Raw genomic sequence first — 26,514 nt, 5'->3', positions numbered from 1 at the left:
AAATCACATAAAATCAACTAACATCTAACTAATGTACCATGTAAAATATAATAAACTAAATGTAACAAAAAAAAAAAAATTGTGCGTCCAGCATTATAAGACAATGGGAAACAACACATGGCACAACAATGATGATAACACATTATAATAAGAATTCACTTCATAGCCAACATGGATGTATCACTTCATAGTCCACCTAGAGAAGAGGACATGGTAGATTATAGTTAACTATCTTTGTGAATATTGGGTGAGGGTGATTTTCCATCAAAGCCCTCATAATAATTTATTTATATGCATTTCCAAGACTTTTAAGAACATATAACAAAAGAAAAGTAAAAAAAGTTGTTCAAAGATTAAATCAACAACCCACTGGAGAATGAACAAACATATCTCAACAAGAACCATCCATCAATAATAACTCTACTCACACTGCAGTCTTGTTTTTTTCAGTTAGTCTCTAACCTCCCATCTGCAGATGCAAATGAACCCTTAAATGACCGATTGGCTATTGTCACCGCTGCCAAGTAAAGCTGATGAAGACGTAGCCAGAGCCTGCCACTTCTTGACTGCTTGTGGCAGCGTCATATCAAAGTCGATTCCATAAATGTCATCAGCATCAGGGTCTAATGGTTTCCAAAGCTCGGTGAGAGATGAGAGTACGTTGACGGCGTGACCCATGTCAGGTCTCTGAGATGAAGCCCTTGCGCAGCAGTGTCCAGCCAGCTCAGCAACAGTGCTGACACTGGCAACCGTTTCTTCATCAAGATCAATTGTTGGGTCAATAGCCTTCCGGAATGTGTCCTTCTTGTTATGCATTCTGCGGAACCATGTGACGAGATGAACACTCTCCTCCTTCTGGGTCTGATCTAGTGCCTTTCTTCCTGTAATCAGCTCCATTAGAATCACTCCGAAGCTGTACACATCACTCTTAGTTGTCACTCGTCCTGTCTCTGTACATTAGTCAAACATTAACATTTTAGTAATCAGTAAGATGAATGTTGAAAACCAAAAACAGAGAAAATGATGTGTAAACCCGAACACCCACCCCTGGGGAGTTTTATAGTAATTATAAATCATTATATGGGCACTTTCAATTCAACGAGGCATAGTCATCAATTGTATGTGATACAATAATGAAACAAACCACACAATGATCTTACTCCAACAATATGAAGATTTATTGAAAATGTACAGACTACAACAGATACATTTCAAGTAAAGCAAAATAAATGGATTCATTCAACTTGGTAAACATACATCATACACCATGTGCGTACCGGGTTTCAAATAAACCCAAGATCAGCATGTCAAACAAGGGGTCAATGTGAAGGCTCTGTTTGTTTCAATGTAAAATATTTTGCATGGAATACCATGTTTCATGTACAACTTTTTACTTGGAAAACAATTTCATTATCTCATTTTCTGATGTTTTGCAGCGAACTTCCAAACAAATTTCAGGCAAGGTGAAAACAAAATATATTGCAAGGTTTTGTCCAAATGATGGAGAATTGGTCAGCACCCTATAGAAGTTTTCCATACGCTAGAGTTTATATACACAGGTCAGGTCTTGTTTTAGGGGCGAGTATGTTGTATTTTCCTGTATGTGGTGAGAGCATGGAACGCACACTAACTTATGGAAATCAGATTCGCAAGTCAATTTCCTTCTACTTGCGAAAATATATTTTACCATCCTTTTTTTTTTTTTGTGCAACCAAACACCAAAACTTCTAAAAAAAAATTTATTCTCAAACAAAAGGATCCTCAAAATGGTTAAAACCGAAAACCTTGTAGACTGACATACACATAAAGACAATGATTACCATTCATGCTTATGCAGTGGCTAATAATAGCTGGAAATCATTTTGAAATGAATACTTTAATAACACCAACCAAAATCATGTTGAAATGAATACTTTAATAACACCAACCATGAAAATGAGAGAAACTGTCTAATTAGATGCAAAGATACTTCCAGATCCAAAGCTTGAGAGATAATCCATCATTCAGAAATCAGAATACAATGCATCATCTATAAAGTCATCATCACTATCTCATTCATTCTCGCCAAGTTTGTGAAGTTGGTTTCCAAATTTTTAACTTGAAAAAATTAGATACACAGAAAAAGAGACAACCTAATTGTGAAGTGAAGTAAATCCAATCCCACATGATCAGCCAATGGGATATGATAGGCATTCACGAAATTGAAAACAAAATATTAAGTTGAATTGCATTATGTTCACACTCATCCTTTGCTAGCTGAAATTTCTTTCTTTCATGTTTCATTGGTTTGTCTGTTGATAGTTTGATGTTCCCCTGTTGTTTACAGATATGACAGTTCAAATAAATTAAACCACACTAGTGTATTTTCACTATTTCAAGCACCACAAACTAATTATTTGTCAAGGCATATAGAAGACGAGCAATAATTGTAAAACTTAATCCTACACCAAAATGAGCTTAATATACAATACCTGCATATTCTGGTGCAAGATACCCAAAAGTTCCAGCTAGTTTTGTTTCAACTGAAACATTCCCATCTGGTGCGAGACGAACAAGTCCAAAATCTGCAACCTTAGCACGCATATCATCTCCTAGAAGAATGTTCGTTGGTTTAAGATCCCTATGGATGAAACTTTGATGGGCTAAAGCATGTAGCTACTCAACACCTCTAGCCACATCTAGGCCAAGGGTCAGACGTTTCGACCATTCAAGGGGTTTCAACCCTTCCTCGTTCCAGTGAAACAGGTGCCTACTAAGAGTCCCTTGAGGCATGTATTCATAAACAAGTAGCCTCTCATTTCCATCCAAGCAGTAACCCAAGAGAGAAACCAAATGCCTATGTCGAACCTTAGTAAGCACTGCAATCTCAGAATTGAACTCATCCAAACCCTTGTCACTCACCACTCCAGACTCCATCCTCTTAACCGCAATCTTAGTCTCATCATTGAACTCTCCTTTGTAAACTTTTCCAAATCCCCCTCTTCCCAATATGTTCTCTTCGCTAAAATTGTTGGTCACCGCCTTCAAAACTTGAATGGAGATTACCATATTTCTGGCTTCAATAACACGAATATCACTAGGTCCACGACTGTCATGACTGTATGTTTCACCCGTTGTCCCACCAGTCAAACCCAAATCAGCAATGGTAATCTTAACATCATCATGGTCTGAACCTGAATGATGAGGACGAACCACCATGGCATTTGGACTCTGCACCCTCCAAGAATGCTTTTGTTTAGCCCTACAAATGCCGAACACACTAACCCCAACAGCCAATACCGCACAAATACAACTAATTACCAAACCCACAACCACACCAGTCAACTTATTGCCACTACTTCCCGAAGTCTTTGTTCAACTAACAGAGGGCGTATCCGGCAATGGACTAACGCTATCCTTCCCAATATCAGGATTCCCATCAGTTTTTACAAGTACATTACTCTGAAAAGATGGAATGTTCCCATAAAGTCGGTAGTTCGAAACATCTAATTCTCTTAGGTTAGGCAAAGTTGTGAGCTCATTAGGGATAGTACCCGTAAGATAGTTATTAGCAAGTATTAGTCTCTGCAACGAAGTAATTGATGAAAAATTGGGAGAAATCATACCACTAAGACCCATTTTCTGAAAATTGACAACAGTAATGTCTCCATTAGAACAAGTGAGACCTATCCACTGGACACAAGGATCATTCCCTTTCCAACTATCCGCAAACGCCGTTGGATAACCAACAGAGGAGAGGAGCGAGAGGAATAAAACCCTAGAAACCATGAGAGAAAGTGGTGGTGGTGGGGGAGTTGATCTTGTTTAGAAGTAGCAGGGAATGGCATTTTGAGGAGGGTGATTATAAAGAGTAATGTTGGAGATATAAATAGAAGAATGTTATATGTATTTGTAAATATATATAATTTGTATAATAGGTAAAATCAGTAATAATGGCATAATATTAATTGATATATTAATGTGTATATTAATTAGTGTATGTAACACTATTGATTTAAATAATTTATCAAATGTTTTACTAAGGAGTCGTTTGAGATGATCTAAATAAGTGTACTTTTTGACTTTTTATGAAATATGGGTTAAGTTTGAAATGATATGTTAGAGGGGTGATGTGACTTAAATAAGATAATGTGACTTAAATAGGATAGCGACTTTTTGACTTTTTATAAACATGTCAAACCAAGCCTAAATCTTTTATATGGGATCTAAATAATCTATCAAACATCTTACTAAATCTTTGATATGAATGTAAAATCTACGCACATATGAATTTGCACGAGTCATATGCATATGATATATTTAATAAAATATTAAATAAATTATTTGAGATTAATAGTAATTTTTTAAAAATGTGATTTTTAGAGAGACGGAGAGACAGAAAAGTGTTTTTGAGTATTTTGCAGACGAAGCCGCGGAGAATCGGGTTGAAAGAATACTAAACAAGTACAAGAGAAATGAGACTGACAGAGACAATGATATTTGAGAGAGGGAGGAATATATGTATGGTGAGTTATGCGAAAGATTTTAAATAATTTATTAAATTTTTTATCAAATTTTTTAGATGAATATTACATTTATATATATGTGATTTGTATGAGTCTTAAACTCATGTGTGAAAAATTATTTAAGTTTTATAGCATTTTTCATGTGTGGTTGCAAAGTTGTCACAATGCCTGGGTCTCATTTTTTTTTTAAATTATTTTTGAGGTTGGTTTGAAAAAAGGTTTTATTCATAAATTTTATAATTAGAATTCGTATTTAATTTTATTCCTAATTTATAATTGAGTAAATTACAAATATACCATGTGAGGTTTGTTTAAAATACGAATTGTTTCCTGTAGTTTGAAAAATTACAAATACTTTCCTGTCAGAATTTTTTATTTAACAAAATTAATTGAAAAAATGAAATTTATAAGTGTTCACCTATACAATAATAAAATTTGAATTATTAATTAAAATAAATTTTAACATTATTAAAAATTATTAATTAACTTAATGATTTATTAATAAAAAGACCTATTTGTTATGAAATTAGAAACCTTAGAGGCATAATATAATTTCTAAAATCACATGAGGTAATTTGTAATTTAAATAAATCTCAAGAGGTGTGTTTTTAATTTACCCTTTATAATTCTAGTCTTGCTTTCAAAAGGATCCAAAAAAAAAAAAGAATTAATATATGTCTAAATTTAATAATATAATCTCAATTCAATTTGCAGCTTAATTGTAAAAGAAATTTCATTAGAGTATTTAATTTAATTTATCTTCTACAATGTAATTAAATTTTTTACTATTTATATATTGTTAAAATTTATATTTTTGGAAAAATTAAATCAACATCATTAGATAACAATGTGAATCTTTCTATGATGATTATAAAGATAAAATTTCAAATATTATTAAATTTTAACTATCTAAAAATAATTATGGGGAAAGCATCAATAAATCTCAAATTTAGGAATGTTAACCCATTTAGTCCCGAAGGTTTTTTGTTGGACTAATAGGTCCTATTTCCCAAGAAACTTATTATAGGCCTTTTTATGATTTCCCTTCTTTTCAAACATCAAACATTATTTATCAAACATCGAACATTAGCAACGTCAAGATTATTTATCAGACATCAAGGGGTTTCAACCCTTCCTCGTTACAGTGAAACAGGTGCCTACTAAGAGTCCCTTGAGGCATGTATTCAAAAACCAGTAGCCTCTCATTTCCATCCAAGCAGTAACCCAAGAGAGAAACCAAATGCCTATGTCGAACCTTAGTAAGCACTGCAATCTCAGACTTGAACTCATCCAAACCCTTGTCACTCACCACTCCAGACTCCGTCCTCTTAACCGCAATCTTAGTCCCATCATGCAACTCTCCTTTGTAAACTTTTCCAAATCCTCCTCTTCCCAATATGTTCCCTTCGCTAAAATTATTGGTCAGGGTCTTCAAAACTTGAATGGAGATTACCATATTTCGAGCTTCAATAACATGAATATCACTAGGTCCACGACTGTCATGACTGTATGTTTCACCCGTTGTCCCACCAGTCAAACCCAAATCAGCAATGGTAATCTTAACAGCATCATGGTTTGAACCTGACTGATGAGGACAAATCACCATGGCATTTGGACTCTGCACCATACAAGAATGCTTTTGTTTAGCCCTACAAATGCAGAACACACTAACCCCAACAGCCAATACCGCACAAATACAACTAATTACCAAACCCACAACCACACCAGTCGACTTATTGCCACTACTTCCCGAAGTCTTTGTTCCACTAACTGAGGGCGTACCCGGCAATGGACTAACACTATCCTTCCCAATATCAAGATTCCCGTCAGTTTTTACAAGTACATTACTCTGAAAAGATGGAATGTTCCCATAAAGCCGGTTGTTCGAAACATCTAATTCTCTTAGGTTAGGCAAAGTTGTGAGCTCATTAGGGATAGTACCCGTAAGATTGTTATTAGCAAGTATTAGTCTCTGCAACGAAGTAATTGATGAAAAATTGGGAGCAATCATACCACTAAGACCATTTTCTGAAAATTGACAACAGTAATGTCTCCATTAGAACAAGTGAGACCCATCCATTGGACACAAGGATCATTCCCTTTCCAACTATCCGCAAACACTGTTGGATAACCAACAGATTGTGCAATCGTAAGCAATGTATTAACCCGGGAATCGCAACCAACACCAGGATCAGATAAGCAGAAACTATTAGTCCCAATTGTCATATCAACTGCAACCAAAGAATGAAATTTTGGGGTCAGGCCTTGTAACAGATTGTTTGTCAAATTCACAACTTTAAGCGATGGAAGGTTCACAAGAGACATGGGTACTAAACCCGTGATCCGATTGTCCCTAACACTGAAATTCTGCAAGTTCCGGTAAAGGACCCGAAAAAGAATTGGAATGTAACCACACTTGGTTCAATTGGGTCATGTTCTGCATCACCCCAATTGAGCCATTGAGCTTAGAACTAATACCCCGTTGCCCATTCAACCACAGAGACTGAATCGACGAACCCGAAAAGCTTCCCGGCAATCCACCCTCGAGATTGTTGAATGCCAAATGCAAGGAACCCAGATTCACAAATCGGCCAAAGAATTCGGGAATGTTTCTGATTATATTGGCCGCACTGGCAGAGAAAACCTGGAGAGCCGAGGTGTTTTGGAGACTTTCCGGGATTCGCCACGGCGAATAGGGGTTGTAATCGAGATAAATACCTTGAAGAGATGTCATTCCGAGAAAGAAATTGGAGGGAATGGAAGAGAAATTGTTGTTGTTGAGGAACAAGAACTGGAGAGAACTCAACCCGGACAAACTCGGAACCGGACCAGTGAGTTGGTTGGACATGAACTCGAGTCTCTGCAAGAAAGTGAGGTTGGCGAGACTCGGAGGAAGAGAGCCTTTCAGCTTCTGATGCCCAATTTGGATTCGGGTGACCCGATTGTCGCTGGAGCAACCCACGTTCTGCCATTTGCAGGGGTCTGAGTCGGTCCAGCTGAGTGAACTCGGAGGGTTGATGCTCTGCTTGAGAGCCTGCATTACTGAAGCGTCGTCACTCTGACAGTGAACAAAGACAAAAGAGGAGAGGAGAGAGAGGAATATGAGGGATAAAACCCTAGAATCAAGATGGGGTGTTGTGTCCATATTCTCGAGAAAATCGGGGAGAAAGAGGAAGAAAACCATGAGAGACAGTGGTGGTGGTAGGGGAGTTGATCTTGTTTAGAAGTAGCAGGGAATGGCATTTTAGAAGTAGCAGAGAAAACCATAAAGAGTAATGTTGGAGATATAAATAGAAGAATCTTATATGTATTAATTAGTATATTATAGATGATGTAAGATAATTTTAGAGATTTTAAATATTTATAATTTGTATAATAGGTAGAGTCAGTAATAATGACATAATATTAATTGATATATTAATGTGTATATTAATAGGTAGAGTCAGTAAGAAAACCATGAGACACAATGGAAGCCTATTTTCTTTATTCACATAATCTATGAGCTCTACCCATTGTATAAACTCTGAAAACGATAAAGCATGATGCCTAGATTGCATGGGGCAATTTCCCAGACCTGTGAAATGGTGTTACATCTTAAGAGGCAATGCGCTACCTTGTTGAACTTCTCACTACAGACGCCATAAACATCAGAACTAAGAATTATCAAGCCCGACCTTACCATAAAGCTAGCCAAGTCCAAGCTTCAGGCCTTAAAATTTGAGAAAGACCATTTTTATAATATAATGTAATAAGCCCATGTGATTTATTATTTACTCTTTGAATAAAAAGGCCCAAAACAAACAAAAAGGACCCAAACTTTATTTTACATTAAAAATTAAAAAAAAATTTAAAAAATGCAATCTTACAGTTCTTTTTTTTTAGATGGGAAAGTTGAGTTCTCTCTCTCTCTCTCTCTCTATATATATATATATATATTGGCGTATACTCGTGTCTGAAGATACGGTATAAATATTAAGATTAGAATATAATTATAATCCCAATACTATTTAAATTTATTTACACCGTGCCATACGACTCTTCCCAATATGTTCACGACTACAACAGATACATTTCATTTGAATGGTTGGGATGATTCCCAATATGTAGGATTAAGAGATACATTTCATTTGAATGGTTGGGATGATTCCTAATCAATATCTAATAGTTAGCATGTAGTCCATATTCTCCTCTTCTTCCCAATATGTTCTCTTTGATATTAGGAGGATCCTGAAGGCATAGTTAGCATGTAGTCCATATTCTAGCGTATGCCCGTGCCTGAAGGCACAGTATAAATAATATTAGGATTATAATATAATTGTAATTGTAACATTATTTAAATTCAAGATTAAAATGCAATTATAAAAATATATTTAATAGACTACACTCTACAATTCCAAACAAATCAAATATAAAAAAAAAAAAAATTAAATATCAAATAATGCACACCAGCCAGTACTCTGCAATTTAAAAGAAATTATAATTAAAATGCACACTAGTTAGTATTACTGCTGCCAATCAAATTCTAACTACATAAGAAAAACAAACATTATATATTGTCATACACTAAAAGAGTGAGTTAAAACTATATAAAAAAAAGTGGGTCGAAACTTTCCAGAATATGTAGGCTTTACAGAAGATGTGTCAATAACATGTCTTCAAACATGTGTTTGCCCAAACTTCCTCATCATTACTTTCGAAAAAGTCTTGGTATCAACTTGTATGTATCCCCAATGAGGAACATGCACAATAATCTGGTAATTTATGGAAACAAAAAAAAAATATAGATTGGTATATTTGTTGAAAATATACATATCAAAATACTTTGAGATTGAAATTACCTTATTACATCCCCATCGAAGCAAGCTAGTTGTATTTCTCCTTTTAAGCTCCATAAATTTTTCGATCCAATCCTAAAAAAATCCATATTTCCAATTATTATTAGATTGAAATTTTATAAAAAAAAAAAAAATCTATATATATAATCAATAGAAATAAATCTATATGGTTACCTTTTGATAAAACATGATTTAATGAACATTGAACACTACAACAACACTTCAGGATAAACAATATTTGTAGTAGAATCCAAACTATCTTTAGGGAGGAGAATACTTATACGATCAAAGGATGTACATTTGGACAATGCCACATATAATTGGACATGGCTAAACACTGGTATGCGCAAATCAACTCCAACAAATTTCACAGATCGTCCTTGAGATTTATTAATGGTCAAGGCATATGCTAATCGGACTGGAAATTGACGTCTTGTCATTTGGAAAGGCATTTCTGAAGAAGATGGTGTCAAAGATATCCTTGGTATGAATGCCAAATTGCCAAACTTTTCTCTAGTTAAAATTTGAGCTTCAATTATACGAGTGTCGCACCTAGTAACCATCAATCTTGTACCATTACATAGTCTATCTTTCGGTGCAATATTTCTTAACAATATTATAGGACAACCCACTTTCAACTCTAACTTAAAAGTTGGTAGCCCGGGAGGATCTAATGAATTTAAGTGTTCATTAGGATATCTATTTGTAATGGTAGGATCAATTATTATCTTCAGACATTTTATCTGCTGCAAAATAAGTATATAATCTCCCTGGAAAGATATTCAACGCAGTAGTATTAATGTCACTGACATCATCGTTACGCGCAGACAGAATGGTGCGTTCAGTTAAAAATGTTGGGGTCGACGTCTCTATCATATTCAACTGTGGGTAAACTGTAGAAAGCAATTCATTCAAATCTTGACATTTGTGTATTGTTGATGGAAGGTTGATGATTTCTTGAGGATTAGTCCCAATCTAAAAAAAGTGAAATCAATTAAAAAAAATATGAGTGTAAACACAATTTATTAATTTAAAATAATCTATATAATGAAGAAAAAGGTTAATGTAGTGTTACCTCCATCAAGAATTTTGCAAAAATAGCATTTTCATGGTCTTCATGATTCAAGCGCATATTCAAAACCAAAGTTAAGATATGTATATGCTTCCATAGAACAGAGTGTCTTAATGATGCATTCACAATTTGCTCATGAAATCCTTTAGGTATAACTGGTAAGTTTGTCGAAAGTCTCTACCAAGAACAACAGTAATACCCCCAAATGGCTTTTCATTATCACGAATATCCCTCAATGTACGATCAACCGCCTCAACACAATGTCTATGTTGCATAGGAACTTCATCCCAAATTATGAGTTTTGTTTCTCTAAACAACTCAGCTTGTAATGATTGTTTAGTAAACCCACAAAGTGAATTTTCCAAGACATCTAACGGAATGGAAAATGTTGAATATGCAGTGCGACCTCCTACCAATAACAATGATGCAATTCCAGATGAAGCCACAGTAACAACGATATGCCCAAGGCTACGACATTTTAATGCAATCGTATTGTATAGAAATGTTTTCCCTGTTCCAGTACCCCCATTAAGAAAGAAAACAGTTCCTCTATTTTGAAAAATTGAAGAAATGATTGTGTTATAAGCATTCCGTTGTCCATTGTTGAGATAATCAATAGTAATTTCTGGATCTGCCTGTTGTACCTCATTCTGCAGTTGTTGATGTTCGAATATCAATCGATTACCAACTATTGCACTCTAATTTGCAGTAGGTTGTGGCATGGGTGGGAAGTCAATTAAACATTTTCCTGATTCATGAAGCATTTGATTCAAAAGATGGAGACCATAATCTTCAATTTGAGCCTCAGTTAGGTTAGAAATGGCAAACAATGTACGAATCTTATATGCAAGATCATCACATATATGCGTAGAGAATTGATTCCATAATGCACATGGATTTAGTGGAGAGCACTAGGTGAGAATAACACCAAACAATCTCCTCAATTGGTATCCAGTTTTCATAACTGCAGCCTCTTTCAAGCATTGTATCCATTCTTCATCATCTTTTAAAAGACCCCTTGCAACACATGCTAATTTAAATGTATCATACACAATATTATCGACCGTGCGTAAAGACTGAAATGACTTTGGTCCTTTGACAATAATTAGTAACAAACGCAGATAAAATCTTTCACCACAATTAGGACTGGCAAAGTACATTTTACCAATTGCATATCCTCTTTCTCTTGATTTCCATCTCTTTTCTGATTTGAGCCATACAAAATGCTGTGGAAATTCTTGATAAGTGAATGGACATTCATCTTCACTGGCAGCACAACATGCAAAGAAGCCAGTAAGAGTTGACATTTGTTGACCAGCTCTACATTGAATCGTTTCTAATGACTCTTCTGGGTTAAAAACAACGCGATGCATTCCAGGTAAATGAAGTGCCAATCGTACAACTGTTGGTATCTCTGCATGCAAAGAATGACCAAATATTCGCCAAGCAGCTTCTAGAGGTCCAATATACCTTGCATCGAGATATTGTTGAATCTCATTTATCGATCCCAACACCATCATTGTACGATCATAACCCTTATAAATGTACTTATGTATATACTTGACACATCTCATTCCGGCGCATACTTTCACATTTATATGACAGTTGAAAAGTTTAGAAAGATATGCATTGTATGGTACGACATCCCTGTTATCAACTTCTTGCCCCCTCACAGTATGTACTTGGCCATTATTGCGACGACGATAGATGAGGTATCCATCTTGATCCATAGTTGTTGTTTCTATGAAAGCTCGATGGTATCTCTTACTGCATTTACCATTTTCCATACATGGTGCATGCGGATTTCGAGCATCACATGGTCCATGTACCATACAACATTTGACAGTTTCAAAAAGCATAGGATCATCTTTTGGGTCTGGAAATTCTGCGCAGACTAATTTGTCTACTTGAGCACATGTCCGAATTTTGTCTGGACCCTTAAGAAATAAAAGTGCATGCATATGGGGGAGGCCTCGTTTTTTAAATTCAATTGTAAAAACATGTGCAACTTTATTTCCAAACACTTTATTTGCTTCTATCTCCTTCATCAAACATTTTCTCTTCAACTAAAAAACACGGGCAATTAAATCAGGACGATCAATAGGTTTTTGATGTGATAATAATGCTGAAGTAATTTCTGGCCAATTAGGGTTTGCAGTCATGGTAAGAAAAATATCTGGGTGTTGGTTGTATCGCGTGATAGCCATTGAATCTTGAAAGATTTCAAGCATATGTCTAGGACTACCAGTAAATGAAGATGGCAAAACAAACCTTTGACCAATTTGACCAGGTCTCACATAATCTGGATCAATATCTGACAACTCTTGGTAAAGCTCAACCCGAAGTTTCCCTTGATTAAGCTTGTAGTATGTCAATCGATTTTGCTCAGTTGTGGCCCAAGCATCTACCAAAAACTCTTGAAATGGTTTCCCACCTCTCAAAATAGTTGAATACTCTGTGGGTCGTTCAAACAAACGATAACTATAAAAATCCATTTGAGTAAGTCGATCAGTTGAAGGTCGATCATATTGAGCATTCCGCAATTTCAACTCAGGTTCCCATCCAAGCTCACCACAAGGAAATGATAGAACATAATGTAATGGCAAGTATGCTGGGTGACATTCATTAATTTGCATCAACTCATTATTTCCTTGGAAATGTAAGATAATATCTCTCATTCCACTTACCTCTGTTCCTTCACCTGGTATTACAATCGCAATCTCATCTGCAGTTGGTAAGTTATACCGACGTTGATCAGTTGTTGAATTGTAATGAAGATGAGCAGGTAGATTGTGTTCTACCGCGTCTAATTGATGTAAAATGGCATGAGCCTAGCGAAATGTAGCTACAAATGCATTGACTTGCAACAAACTATCCTGAATAGTTTTGAGCACATCCCTTCTCAAGTTAGGATTTCTACGATTACGAATTTCTAACGCTGAATCAGGGTCATAGATATACAGTTGAGCATAACTCGCATCCTGCCCTAGTTGTGGTTGCAGCTATCCTGTTCGATGTCATAATTCCCCATGAATTGTGAATGATGTAGGACCCCTTCCACTGAGTACTCTAGGATCCAATGTAGCACCAAGACTCGTAAAAGCATTGGCTGCATTGTACAATCGAGTATAACTTCGAAAGGATTTTGATTGATCATTATTCCCATCATACAACACTTGAAGCGATGGAGGAGGTGTATAGCGATCCCGGTTGTCCCTCTACTGTTCTGTTGTATTCCGGACTCGATTCCGTGAAGTTGGTGGTTGTGTACCTTGTTGTTATCCTTTGATTCCACCAGTGTGAGTTTTAGGATGTTTTGGGCAGGTGGATTGTAGGTTGGTTGAACCTTAGTCTCAAATCTAGTTGTCCAGGTTTTTGGTGTTACGCTCGAGCGGGTCATTCTGCGCTCGAGCGGAGTTTGGTTTTTGGTTGTCCGCTCGAGCGGGTCTTCTTGCGCTCGAGCGGGGTTTACAGTATTTCGTGGCCCTGCAAAACTTCTGCAGGTGTGTTTTCTACGCTTGAGCGGATTTCTCGCGCTCGAGCGGGTCGCGCTCGAGCGGGATTGTTGGCGCTCGAGCGGGTAGTTCTTTTCCTGAAAAGTTCTAGGAGATGAAAATCTGCGCTCGAGCGGACTGGCTTTTCACGCTCGAGCGGATGCGTTTTGCTTTTGTTTCTTGGCGCTCGAGTGATCATCTATGCGCTCGAGCGGGACTAGATATTTGTGCTTTACGCTCGAGCGCTCTATTCTACGCTCGAGCGGGTCGTGCTTATATGAGTTATCCGCTGGGTGATTTTAAATCACTTTTTACTTTTCTTTCTCTCTCCTACTTTTTTTAAAACCCATTTTTGAGAGTCTCTCTCTCTAGAAACTCCCTTCTCTCTAGGGTTTGATCTAGTTAGAGTGTCCTCCTTCTCTTCGGTCTTTGTAAAAGTTGTGTTGATCGTCGAGGGCGTCGTTTTCATCTGAGAATCTTGGTCTTTGGAGCACTTTGGTTTTGGTCTCTTCTCTATTCGAGCTCTAACTTCGAGGTAGGGATATCCTACTCCTCTTTATGAGCTTTGTCTTTAAATTTTAGCATTTCGATATGTTAGGGGTTGTTGGGTAATTTTGAGAAGAGTTTGGGCCTTTGTGTAATTTTACAAAGTTGGGGTTTTAATTATATAAAACCTAAATGCATGTTTGGCATGAAGGAATGAATTTAATGTTGAAACATTGATGAAAACGAAACCGTGGGGGTTGAAATGTTAATTATGGAAAATGTCCTAATTACTTTGATTGATTAATTTGTACAATTAATTGTTGGAAACGAGGGATTGAATTGAGAATATGGAAATTGGAAAGGGAAGGGGTTAAAGGGTGTAGTTGGATTATTCATCGCTCACCTAATTGAAATGTTGATTAAATATCCATTTTGTGCATTTATTTTCTGTTTAGAAATAACTGCTTTGGGCTATCGGTGGAGGATAGTCTTAATTGTTGTAGACAATGCATGATGATTAGAAAAACCAAAACTAATCAATTGAATGCGTCATAGAGTATGACGATGGATAGAATACATTAATTTTATGTATTGATTGATTGTGTATAGAACCTTTGTGTTTATATGCATTGTGTGTAGAGGAGGAGATGGGGGATGTACTCCGCGGTTTAGGGGAAGATGGGGGATGAACCTCTAAACCGGATAGGATTGGGAGGAGATGGGGGATGAACTCCGTAGATACAGCTCATATGCTTGTCTAGAGAAGTGAAGATACAGCTCATATGTTTATCTTTGAGAAGTGTAGATACAGCTCATATGCTTGTCTAGTGAAGTGTGGATACAGCTAATATGCTTATCTGTTGATGTGTTGATATAGCTAATATGCTTATCTATTAAATAAAGATGGAGAATGAAAAGTGACATAGACTTGTGTGTTATGAAATTGTGATGTGATATACGTGGATGTATCGGTGTTGGCCATCTATCAATTGCTAATATTTTAGTCATTGTTCATAGTTGGTTTAGTATATTTCTGCTGGGCCGTGGCTCACCCTATATGGGAACATCATTTTCAGGTAGCATGCCACCTCCAAGGACATAGCTTGGGAGGCTAGAGGCGGACAGACTTTTGTTGTCTTATTTTCCTTTTGATGTATTACATATAAATCCAAGCCAAGGGCTTAATGTGTAATTGAGTTAGTACTCTCTTTTGTAACCAAGTGTTAACTTGGAAAGCTGTAAGCCCGTAGGGCATTTGCTTTTGTTGTTAACATGTAATACTTTTGTAAAGAAATACTCTGATGAATTGAAGAATGTGGATCTTATATATACAAATGCATGTTTATATTGATGGGCTTAATGTTATTATTTTGAGGGCGTTACAACTTGATATCAGAGCGTACCGGGTTCGAATACTTTGGGTACGTGGGAAGTGATTAGGATCACAATGGGTTTGTCTCGCTTGATAGAGACTTAGATGTAGTGTCATATGCTATGTGCTTAATTGATAACATGCTTATGTGACTATGTGGGTATGGGATTTAGTTTCTAGGATGTTGATTGGATCCTTGGGTTTCTGTGAGTCTTGTTGGAAAGGCACTTGATCAATGCTGTTTCTAACCAGAACTCCAGTAACGCCTCGGGACTATCATTATCCGGAAATGAAATTCGTAAGTGCTTATGTGTTTACGTGCTTACGTGGAATGAGTTACAGTTGTCCATGCATTAGGACGTGAGCGTTATAGTTTCGGCACATTTGTGAATGTGCTAATAGTCTTGGTTACCTTTATTAGGATATCAGGACGAGGGTGTGGTAGGCGTGGCAGGCATGGTAGGTAGGAGGTACCTCTACCGGATGACGTTCCGGCAATGCAGGAGGGAGTTGGTCAGGCCAACAGGGCCGAGCCAGCGGGTCAGCAGGCTATGGGCGCCTTGGCCCGAGAGATAGCAAGAGCTTTGGGTATTCTCAAAGCTGAGAATTAGGTTGCTGAGGCAGGGCCCTCTTTCTTGAAGAGGGAATTCTTCCGGTCTAACCCGGATGAGTTTGTTGGGGATCCGAATGAGCCACTTAAGGCTGACGAGTGGTTGGAACAGATGGAGAAGACGTTCAAGATGCTGGGCATAGAGAACGGGGCTTTGAAGGTGACCCTAGCATCCTTCCAGCTAAAGGGAGATGCGGGTCAATGGTGGAAGTACGAGAAGGGCAGTGTTGGTGGTGCATGGGAGGCGTTTGTGAATGCTTTCTAGGAGAAGTTTTTATTTTCAGCTGCAAGGGAGAAGCTGAGGGGACAGTTTTGCCAGCTTAAACAGCAGGGCTTGTCGGTGGCCGGGTTTGAGGCTACTTTTACCAGTCTGTCCAGGTTTGCACCTGAACTGGTGGCGTCCGAGGAACGCCGTTGCTTTGAGTTCGAGCGGAAGTTGAGGCGAGGCCTCAAGTTGAGGGTTGGTGGATCTTTCATCTAAGAGTATAGGCGTTTGGTGGATGCTGCTGCTCATATGGAGATTATGATGCAGGAGGAAGACGAAGGGCAGAGAGGCTCCAAGAGGAGCCAGGATGGTCAGGGTGATAGTAGGAGACAAAGGGGTCCTAACCCTCAGCAGTCTCAGGGTGGTTTGGCTAGGTCGACCATTCCAGTGTCGAGTGCAGGCTCCGGGAGAGGTAGTCAGGGGGATTTCACCTGTTACAAGTGTGGCCAGCTGGGTCACAAGGTTTCAGTTTACCCGCAGAAGGGAGGGGGTCAGCGAGCTGCTTCTTCATCAGCTAGACCTCAGGGCCAGAGTCAGGGCAGGGGCCAGTCCTTGTCTTGCTATCAGTGTGGTCAGCCTTGGCACCTGAAGAGGTTTTGCCTGCAGTTGAGTGCCACTTCGGGAGCGTCTGGTTCTAGGCAGACGCAGAGTTTTTAGCCAGCTCAGCCTGCGCAGGCCTCGAGGGCCAATCTGGGAGCTTCATCATCCCAGTCTGTGCAGCAGTCTTTTGCTCCTAGAGGTGAGCAGCTGGATCAGGGGCCTACAGGGCGCGTGTATGCTGTTACCGCGCAGGATCTAGTGCCGGCTCCATCAGTAGTGCGAGGTACTTTTCTGTTTTGCAACTCGGTTGCTAGTGTGTTTATTGACACGGGTGCATCTCATTCTTTTGTATCTGTTGCATTTGTATCTGTTTTGGAATTGGAGTTAGCACAGTTAGCATCTCCTATATGTGTGGTATCGCCTATTGGTGGTGAGTTGATCTTGAAACAAGGTGTTAGGGGTTGTGATATAGAGGTCGCCGACCATAGGCTTCCTTTTCCGTTTGTTGTCATGCCCATGAAGGGTTTTGATGTTATTCTGGGTATGGACTGGCTATCGTCATACCGGGCTGTTATTGATTGCTACCACCAGAGGGTCACGGTTTGTACCTTGAGCAGGGAGTGTTTCCATTTCTTGGGGGATCGGGTTGGTAGTGTGTTGCCACCGATGTATGATCCGCGAGGGCGGAATAAGCTTAGTGGTCTACTTGCTAGCTTTATGAGTGGTGAGTGTGATGAGACCCAGATTGTCTTGCTGAGGGTGGTTTGTGAGTATTCGGATGTTTTTCCCGAGGATCTCGTTAGTTTGCCACCTCACCGAGAGATAGAGTTCTCCATTGATTTAGTGCCCGGTACAGTGCCGATTTCTATGGCATCCTATCGTTTTGCTCCAGCAGAGTTGGTTGAGTTGAAAGTTTAGCCCCAGGAATTGCTAGATAAAGGTTTTGTTCGCCCTAGTGTTTCGCCGTGGGGAGCACCGGCCCTCTTTGCTAAAAAGAAAGATGGTACCTTGAGATTGTGTATAGACTACCGGAAGTTGAATCGGGCTACGGTCAAGAATAAGTACCCTATGCCCCGTATAGATGATCTGTTTGATCAGTTGAAGGGTTCCCGTTGTTTCTCTAAGATAGACTTGAGATCGGGTTACCACCAGTTGAGGGTCAGGGAAGAGGATATTCAGAAGACGGCATTCCGTACGCGGTATGGCCATTATGAGTTTCTGGTGATGCCATTCGGGCTTACCAATGCACCGGCAGTCTTTATGGACTTGATGAACCGGATCTTCCGGGAATTCTTAGACCGTTTTGTAGTCGTTTTCGTGGACGACATCCTGATTTACTCGCCTTCAGAGGAGGAGCACGAGGAACACTTGAGAGTGGTGCTTGAGTTGCTTAGAGCCCGTAGGCTGTATGCCAAGTTTGGGAAGTGTGAGTTCTGGCTAGGAGAGGTGAAATTCTTAGGCCATGTGGTATCCGGGGAAGGGGTGTCTGTTGATACATCCAAGGTAGAGGTAGTGCAAGATTGGGCACAGCCTAAGAGTGTATTTGAGATCCGCCGTTTTCTGGGATTAGCTGGGTATTACCGTCGGTTTGTGAGAGATTTCTCCAAGCTAGCTTCGCCGTTGACTAGATTGACGCGGAAAGGGGTCAAGTTTGTATGGAGTGAGACTTGTGAAAAGTCGTTCCAAGAGTTGAAAGTTAGATTGACCACCGCTCCGGTCTTGATTATTCCGGAGAGAGGGTCGGGTTACACGGTTTATTGTGATACCTCACGAGAGGGTTTGGGTTGTGTGTTGATGCAAGAGGGGAAAGTGGTAGCTTATGGCTCACGTCAGTTGAAAATTCATGAGAAGAATTACCCTACACACGACCTAGAGTTAGCAGTAGTGATCTTTGCCTTGAAGATTTGGAGGCACTACCTTTATGGTGAGAGGTTCGAGGTGTTCTTGGACCACAAGAGTTTGAAGTATCTATTTACACAGAGAGACTTGAATTTGAGGCAGAGGAGATGGATGGAGTTCATTGAGGACTATGATTTTGAGTTGCACTATCACCTGGGAAAGGCCAATGTTGTGGCCGATGCCCTTAGTAGAAAATCCATTAGTGATGCAGCATGTATTGCCATCCGGGAATGGGAGATGTTGGGTGCACTTGGTGAATTTGATTTGCATCTGGGCGAATCTGTTGAGGCTGCGGCCTTGCTTTCTGTTGTTGCGCAGCCTAGACTTGTGACTCGAGTGTTAGAGGCACAGATAGGTGACCTTGAGGTAGAGTCATTTCGAGAGAAGATCTCCAGTGGGAAAATTGAGAAGGGTTTGATGGTGTGTCCCGACCAGAGTGTGAGATACCGAGACCGTTTGTTTGTGCCGGAGTCTTGCCGAGAGGAAGTACTCCGAGAGTTCCATCATTCACGCCTTGCGGTGAATCCGGGAGGCACTAAGATGTATCGGGATTTGGGCCGCCAGTTTTGGTGGCGGGGGATGAAGAGAGATGTGGCTGTTTTCGTGTCTAAGTGCCTTACTTGCCAGCAAGTGAAGGCCGAGCATCAGAGGCCAGCGGGTTTGTTGCAACCCTTGCCTATTGCCGAGTGGAAGTGGGAGCATGTCATTATGGACTTCGTTGTAGATCTTCCGAGGACTCAGCGGGGTAGTGATGCCATTTGGGTGGTTGTAGACCGGTTGACTAAGTCGGCGCACTTCATTCCTATGCGCGTAAGAGATTCGGTGGATCATCTCGCCAACTTGTATATTCGGGACATAGTGAGATTACACGGGGTCCCAGTGGCGATCATCTCAGATAGAGATCCTTGTTTTACTGCTAGGTTGTGGCAGAGTTTGCAGAGTGCCTTGAGCACTAAGTTGACCTTTAGTACGGCCTATCATCCTCAGACTAATGGGCAGTCCGAGCGTACTATTCAGATCCTTGAGAATATGCTTCGAGGTTATGTCCTGGACTTCAGTGGGACGTGGGAGAGGCACTTGCCATTGGTAGAGTTTGCCTACAACAACAGCTTTCAGTCTAGTATCGGTATGGTACCGTTTGAGGCCTTGTATGGCCAACCGTGTAGGTCTCCAATGTGTTGGGCCGAGGTGGGTGATGCACCTTTGTTGGGTCCGGAGTTGGTTAGGGGACGACGGAGAAAGTTGAGCTTATCCGTAGGAGGCTTGTTACAGCCCAGAGTCGCCAAAAGAGTTATGCCGACCGTAGAAGGAGACCTTTAGTGTTTGAGGTAGGTGATCATGTCTTTCTAAAGATATCACCTAGGTGGGGGTTGATGAGGTTTGGGAAGAGTGGGAAGTTATCCCCTCGGTTTATTGGTCCTTTTGAGATCCTTGAGAGGATTGGTGAGGTTGCCTATCGTTTAGCCTTGCCGCCGCAATTGTCCGGAGTGCATGATGTGTTTCATGTGAGTATGCTTCGGAAGTATGAGCCGGATCCATCCCACGTGTTAGATTGGACCGACTTGGAGGTAGATGAGGATGCCTCGTACGAGGAGAGACCGGTTCGGGTCTTGGATAGGCGGGATCAAGTCCTGCGTGGCAAGACCATTCCTTTAGTAAAGGTTTTGTGGAAACATCACGGAGTGGAGGAAGCCACTTGGGAACGTGAGTTGGAAATCCGTGAGAAGTATCCGGACATGTTTATTGATGTGTAATTTTATAATGAAATTCTGTAATATTGTTGAACTATAAGAGCATTGTATATGTCTTAAGTTGTGAAACATTGTGAATGTTTTGGTTAATGGAAGTTTGTTTTAACATTGCGTATGTTAAGTATATTGTGGAAATGCAAGCATGATATTAATGTTGCATGTGTTAAAAAAATTTTGAAAAAAAAAAATGGTTAAAATTGGTAGATTTCAAAGGAATGCATGCTGATAATGCAGATTGTTACGTGTAATGTGAAATGCCTCTTGAAAAGAGATGGGATTGACTGGTAATGGGTCGGGTTGTTTAATATTTTGTTGTAATATTGTTGTTAATGGAGAAAACTTGTTTTTGAAAAACTTGTGTTTAATTTCGGGGACGAAATTCTTTAAGGGGGGGAGGTTATAGCGATCCCAGTTGTCCCTCTACTGTTCTGTTGTATTCCGGACTCGGTTCCGTGAAGTTGGTGGTTGTGTACCTTGTTGTTATCCTTTGATTCCACCAGTGTGAGTTTTAGGATGTTTTGGGCAGGTGGATTGCAGGTTGGTTGAACCTTAGTCTCAAATCTAGTTGTCCAGGTTTTTGGTGTTACGCTCGAGCGGGTCATTCTGCGCTCGAGCAGAGTTTGGTTTTTGGTTGTCCGCTTGAGCGGGTCTTCTTGCGCTCAAGCGGGGTTTACACACTTCCAGTATTTCGTGGCCCTGTAAAACTTCTGCAGGTGTGTTTTCTACGCTCGAGCGGATTTCTTGCACTCGAGCGGGTCGCACTCGAGCGGGATTGTTCGCGCTCGAGCGGGTAGTTCTTTTCCTGAAAAGTTCTAGGAGATGAAAATCTGCGCTCGAGCGGACTGGCTTTTCACGCTCGAGCGGATGCGTTTTGCTTTTGTTTCTTGGCGCTCGAGTGATCATCTATGCGCTCGAGCGGGACCAGATATTTGTGCTTTACGCTCAAGCGCTCTATTCTACGCTCGAGCGGGTCGTGCGTATATGAGTTATCCGTTGGGTGATTTTAAATCACTTTTTACTTTTCTTTCTCTCTCTTACTTTTTCTAAAACCCATTTTTGAGAGTCCCTCTCTCTAGAAACTCCCTTCTCTCTAGGGTTTGATCTAGTTAGAGTGTCCTCCTTCTCTTCGGCCTTTGTAAAAGTTGTGTTGATCGTCGAGGGCGTCGTTTTCATCCGAGAATCTTGGTCTTTGGAGCACTTTGGTTTTGGTCTCTTCTCTATCTGAGCTCTAACTTCGAGGTAGGGATATCCTACTCCTCTTTATGAGCTTTGTCTTTAAATTTTAGCATTTCGATATGTTGGGGGTTGTTGGATAATTTTGAGAAGAGTTTGGGCCTTTATGTAATTTTACAAAGTTGGGGTTTTAATTATATAAAACCTAAATGCATGTTTGGCATGAAGGAATGAATTTAATGTTGAAACATTGATGAAAACGAAACCGTGGGGGTTGAAATGTTAATTATGGAAAATGCCCTAATTACTTTGATTGATTAATTTGTATAATTAATTGTTGGAAACGAGGGATTGAATTGAGAATATGGAAATTGGAAAGGGAAGGGGTTAAAGGGTGTAGTTGGATTATTCATCGCTCACCTAATTGAAATGTTGATTAAATATCCATTTTGTGCATTTATTTTCTGTTTAGAAATAACTGCTTTGGGCTATCGGTGGAGGATAGTCTTGATTGTTGTAGACAATGCATGATGATTAGGAAAACTAAAACTAATCAATTGAATGCGTCATAGAGTATGACGGTGGATAGAATACATTAATTTTATGTATTGATTGATTGTGTATAGAACCTTTGTGTTTATATGCATTGTGTGTAGAGGAGGAGATGGGGGATGTACTTCGCGGTTTAGGGGAAGATGGGGGATGAACCTCTAAACCGGATAGGATTGGGAGGAGATGGGGGATGAACTCCGTAGATACAACTCATATGCTTGTCTAAAGAAGTGAAGATACAGCTCATATACTTATCTTTGAGAAGTGTAGATACAGCTCATATGCTTGTCTAGTGAAGTGTGGATACAGCTAATATGCTTATCTGTTGATGTATTGTTATAGCTAATATGCTTATCTATTAAATAAAGATGGAGAATGAAAAGTGACATAGACTTGTGTGTTATGAAATTGTGATGTGATATATGTGGATGTATCAGTGTTGGCCATCTATCAATTGCTAATATTTTAGTCATTGTTCATAGTTGGTTTAGTATATTTCTGCTGGGCTGTGGCTCACCCTATATGGGAACATCATTTTCAGGTACAGGTAGCATGCCACCTCCAAGGACATAGCTTGGAAGGCTAGAGGCGGACAGACTTTTGTTGTCTTATTTTCCTTTTGATGTATTACATGTAAATCCAAGCCAAGGGCTTAATGTGTAATTGAGTTAGTACTCTCTTTTGTAACCAAGTGTTAACTTGGAAAGCTGTAAGCCCGTAGGGCATTTGCTTTTGTTGTTAACATGTAATACTTTTGTAAAGAAATACTCTGATGAATTGAAGAATGTAGATCTTATATATACAAATGCATGTTTATATTGATGGGTTTAATGTTATTATTTTGAGGGCGTTACAAGGTGTAATAAGTAAAGGTAGCCTAATCTTTCCTTCCAAACAACAAGTTCCAAATAAGGGACGCTTTATAGATGATTTGGTCAATTTTTCATCCATCCAATGTAAGGTTGAACAATAAGGACATAATACGTCCATCTTGCCAAGATAATGGCGGCAAGAATTGTTGTGTGCTCGGGCATCAATTGATGTACTCATAGGCATATCTTCTAATTCATCATCAATACATAGATCTTCTTGAAGAAATTGATTTATAGAAGTAGACCTACGAATATTTGTGTATAAATAAAATTCTATAAAACAAAATGGTAAGAATATGTGTTTCAAGATTTGACATAGTAGTTTACCGATTCCTTTGTGGAGGTAAAGATGTGCTTTGCATAGAAAACGAACATGTAGAATGATGGGCAACCATTGTTTGTTTTTGTGCCGAATGAGAATCTTCAGTTATTGTTTCCCATTCCAGGCAAGCGCGATTGCGACGATTTGGTGCTAAAGAAGGATGTATTGGTTGAATACATTCTTCTGATCTCTCTTGTTCTCGTTGCGAGCATTGAAAGTATGACTTTTCATTTTTTTCACGCTCTCGTCGTGCACGTTGGGCCAATGCAGCTTTTGATATTACATTATCATTTTGTGCCTAAAATGAAAATATTTTGTCATTGGTGCAAAATATGTGAATATTTTGTCCTTAACATGAAATATCTTCTCGTTTATTTTGTTTCTCTTAATTTTGTTTTATATTTTATTTGTTTTATGCCTTTAATAGTGTTATCTGTATTTATTTCTTCTTTATGCATTTCGTTTTTTTATCCAAAAAAATAAAGAAGAAATAAAAATCTATCATATTTAGTTTATTCTTTCATTACATAGTTTGTCTTTATTTCTTCATTTTTTTTTCTATTCTTTTCATATGTTACATTATAAATGCACATGTATCTATGCTAAATAAAAATAAAGAAATTTGAAAAACACATATAAATAATAGCAAATTATAGGAAAATATATTACAATCATTCTATGGGCAAAAACATAAAGCAACAAATTCACATAGTTTTGCTTCATATTTTTTAAAAGGAATATATACCACTTGACATGCATTTGTCATTCTCTTGTCAGAAGGAGCCACCTTTTCTTTTCCTTAGACATTGGGTTGACCTTTTCTTTTTCTTTTGCCTAACAAATATAAATGAAATATTCAAAACATTTGTAAAAATCTTATATAAATAAAAATACATACAATGTTTTACTTGATTTTGTACTTACCGCACGAACACGAATAACATTAAGGTCATGCTCATCACGGATGACCATACCAACATTTCTAGATGGGGTTGTAGAAGTAGGCCTACAAAAATGAATTGTGAATAAATTAAAATATGTATAATAAAGTGGTAATAGTAAGAGTATATATTTCAAGAATTAAACATAGTTGTTTACCAATTGGGTGTTACAGAAGTTTGTCTTGGGTTAATACATTCATTTGATCTCTCTCGTTCTCGTCGCAGGCGTTGTCCTAATTGGTACGCAGAACATGAGTTTTGATTTTTTTCACGTTCTCGTTGTGCACGTTGAGCCAATGCAGCTTTTGATAACACATTATCATTGTGTGCCTAAAATGAGAATATTATATAATTAGGTGCATAAAATGTGAAGATTGTCCCATCTCTTGCTTCCCTTTTATCATGTATTTGTTCTCAAAAGTTTAACTAACTTTTCTTCTTCGCTCGGTTGAGTAGTTAGTCACATAAGAACCAATGCGTGTATTGATAAAATTTTAAAAGGGAGGAAAAAAACTCATGGAATTTCACCAAATGCCAAAAAGACACTATCCATCTAGTGTATACCCGTGCCTAAAGGCACGGTGTAAATAATATTGGTACACATATTCTACAAAAATCAATTAACATAAATTATTAATATTGGAATCACATCCTTTACAAAAAAAAATAATTCAAAATGATAATAATTTCATTGCTACAGAAATCAATTATAAGTAAAATTAAAATTAAAAAAAATCTATATTATATAATTAAAAACTTCATTTCATTTTTCATTTTCTTCTCTTATATAGATGTTGTAAATGCAACATGTGTTCAAATTAATGTTCAGACAAATGCATTAACATGTTATACAAATATTTACTTTAACACGGTTTGCTTACTTTAACATGGTTTAGAAAAATATTTTACAATCAGTCAAAACAATTGAATAAATATTTTAAAAACAATAACTCATAAAAATATTCATAAAAAATAGTACATGACACTATGCAATTCTTACAAAAATCTATATAAAACAAATTAATAAATATTGGAAAAACAAACTTTTTAAAAATGTTGGGAAACCATACTACGGGATTTGCATGTTCCTTTCCTTTGTCAGAAGGGATAGCCTTTTCTATCTTATTTGATATTGCTTTGTGTTTTTCCTTTTCCTTTCCCCATAAAAAATAAGTAGAATATATAATTGAAATTGAAATATATTTTTAAAATGATAAGAAAATGCATGCGAATATAAGTTACTTGTAGGCTTACCTCACGAATGCGAATAGTATTAAGGTCAAGCTCATCGCGGACAACAACATTAACATTTCTTTCTTGAAGAAATTGAATCCATATATACAAAAACTATAGCGACCCCGGTCTTTTCCCATTTGATTATTGTATCCGGACTTAGGTTCCGTAGCTCCTGCCATTGTATTATGATTGTTACCGTCCTTTAATTTCCTATTTCTGAGTTGGGGGATGCAATGGGCAGGTTGTAGCAGGTTGGTTGAGCTTGGGAGCAAAGGGTTGCTGCCCAGAATTTTGACCCTTCGCTCGAGCGAGCAGTTCTTCGCTCGAGTGAGCTCTTTGTTTTGGTCCGTCGCTCGAGCCAGGGTTTCTTCGATCGAGCGAGGATTGCGTTTTGTAGTCAGACCTGTGAGCAGAGGTTTTTGGCTCGAGCGAGCTTTTCTTCGCTCGAGCGAGTTAGTTCGTTCTTCGCTCGAGCGTGTGTCTGGTTACAGACCTGAGGGTTTGAGTTCTTCGCTCGAGTGAGATTTCTTTCGCTCGAGTGAGCTTTTGGGTTGTTGGCTCGAGCAAGGCTTCCTTGGCTCGAGCGGGG

The 26,514-nt window shown here is 38.6% G+C and overlaps 1 protein-coding gene and 1 pseudogene across 2 annotated transcripts; both read right to left on the bottom strand.

Moving 5' to 3' along the window:
- Positions 1-243: 243 nt before the first annotated feature.
- Positions 244-7,747, bottom strand: LOC114280184 (receptor protein kinase TMK1-like; annotated as a pseudogene). Its single transcript, XR_014330597.1, has 3 exons — positions 6,226-7,747; positions 2,472-3,348; positions 244-950 (listed from the first exon to the last, which is right to left on the bottom strand). The product of XR_014330597.1 is annotated as a receptor protein kinase TMK1-like (transcript).
- A 2,310-nt stretch (positions 7,748-10,057) lies between these two features.
- Positions 10,058-25,978, bottom strand: LOC145789114 (uncharacterized). Its single transcript, XM_082872365.1, has 8 exons — positions 25,944-25,978; positions 24,673-24,754; positions 13,100-13,243; positions 12,684-12,979; positions 11,339-12,179; positions 10,826-11,062; positions 10,416-10,589; positions 10,058-10,315 (listed from the first exon to the last, which is right to left on the bottom strand). Exons 1-8 carry the CDS (start codon positions 25,976-25,978, stop codon positions 10,058-10,060), a joined length of 2,067 nt encoding a protein of 688 aa, XP_082728491.1.
- Between the last annotated feature and the right edge of the window lie 536 nt (positions 25,979-26,514).

This window comes from Camellia sinensis, chromosome 5 (genome assembly GCF_055761805.1).
Source record: "Camellia sinensis isolate YWXY chromosome 5, ASM5576180v1, whole genome shotgun sequence".
NCBI classification, from domain to species: Eukaryota; Viridiplantae; Streptophyta; class Magnoliopsida; order Ericales; family Theaceae; genus Camellia; species Camellia sinensis.
The sequence above is the reverse complement of the archived record's forward strand: the minus strand, read 5'-3'. Positions and strand labels throughout refer to the sequence as shown.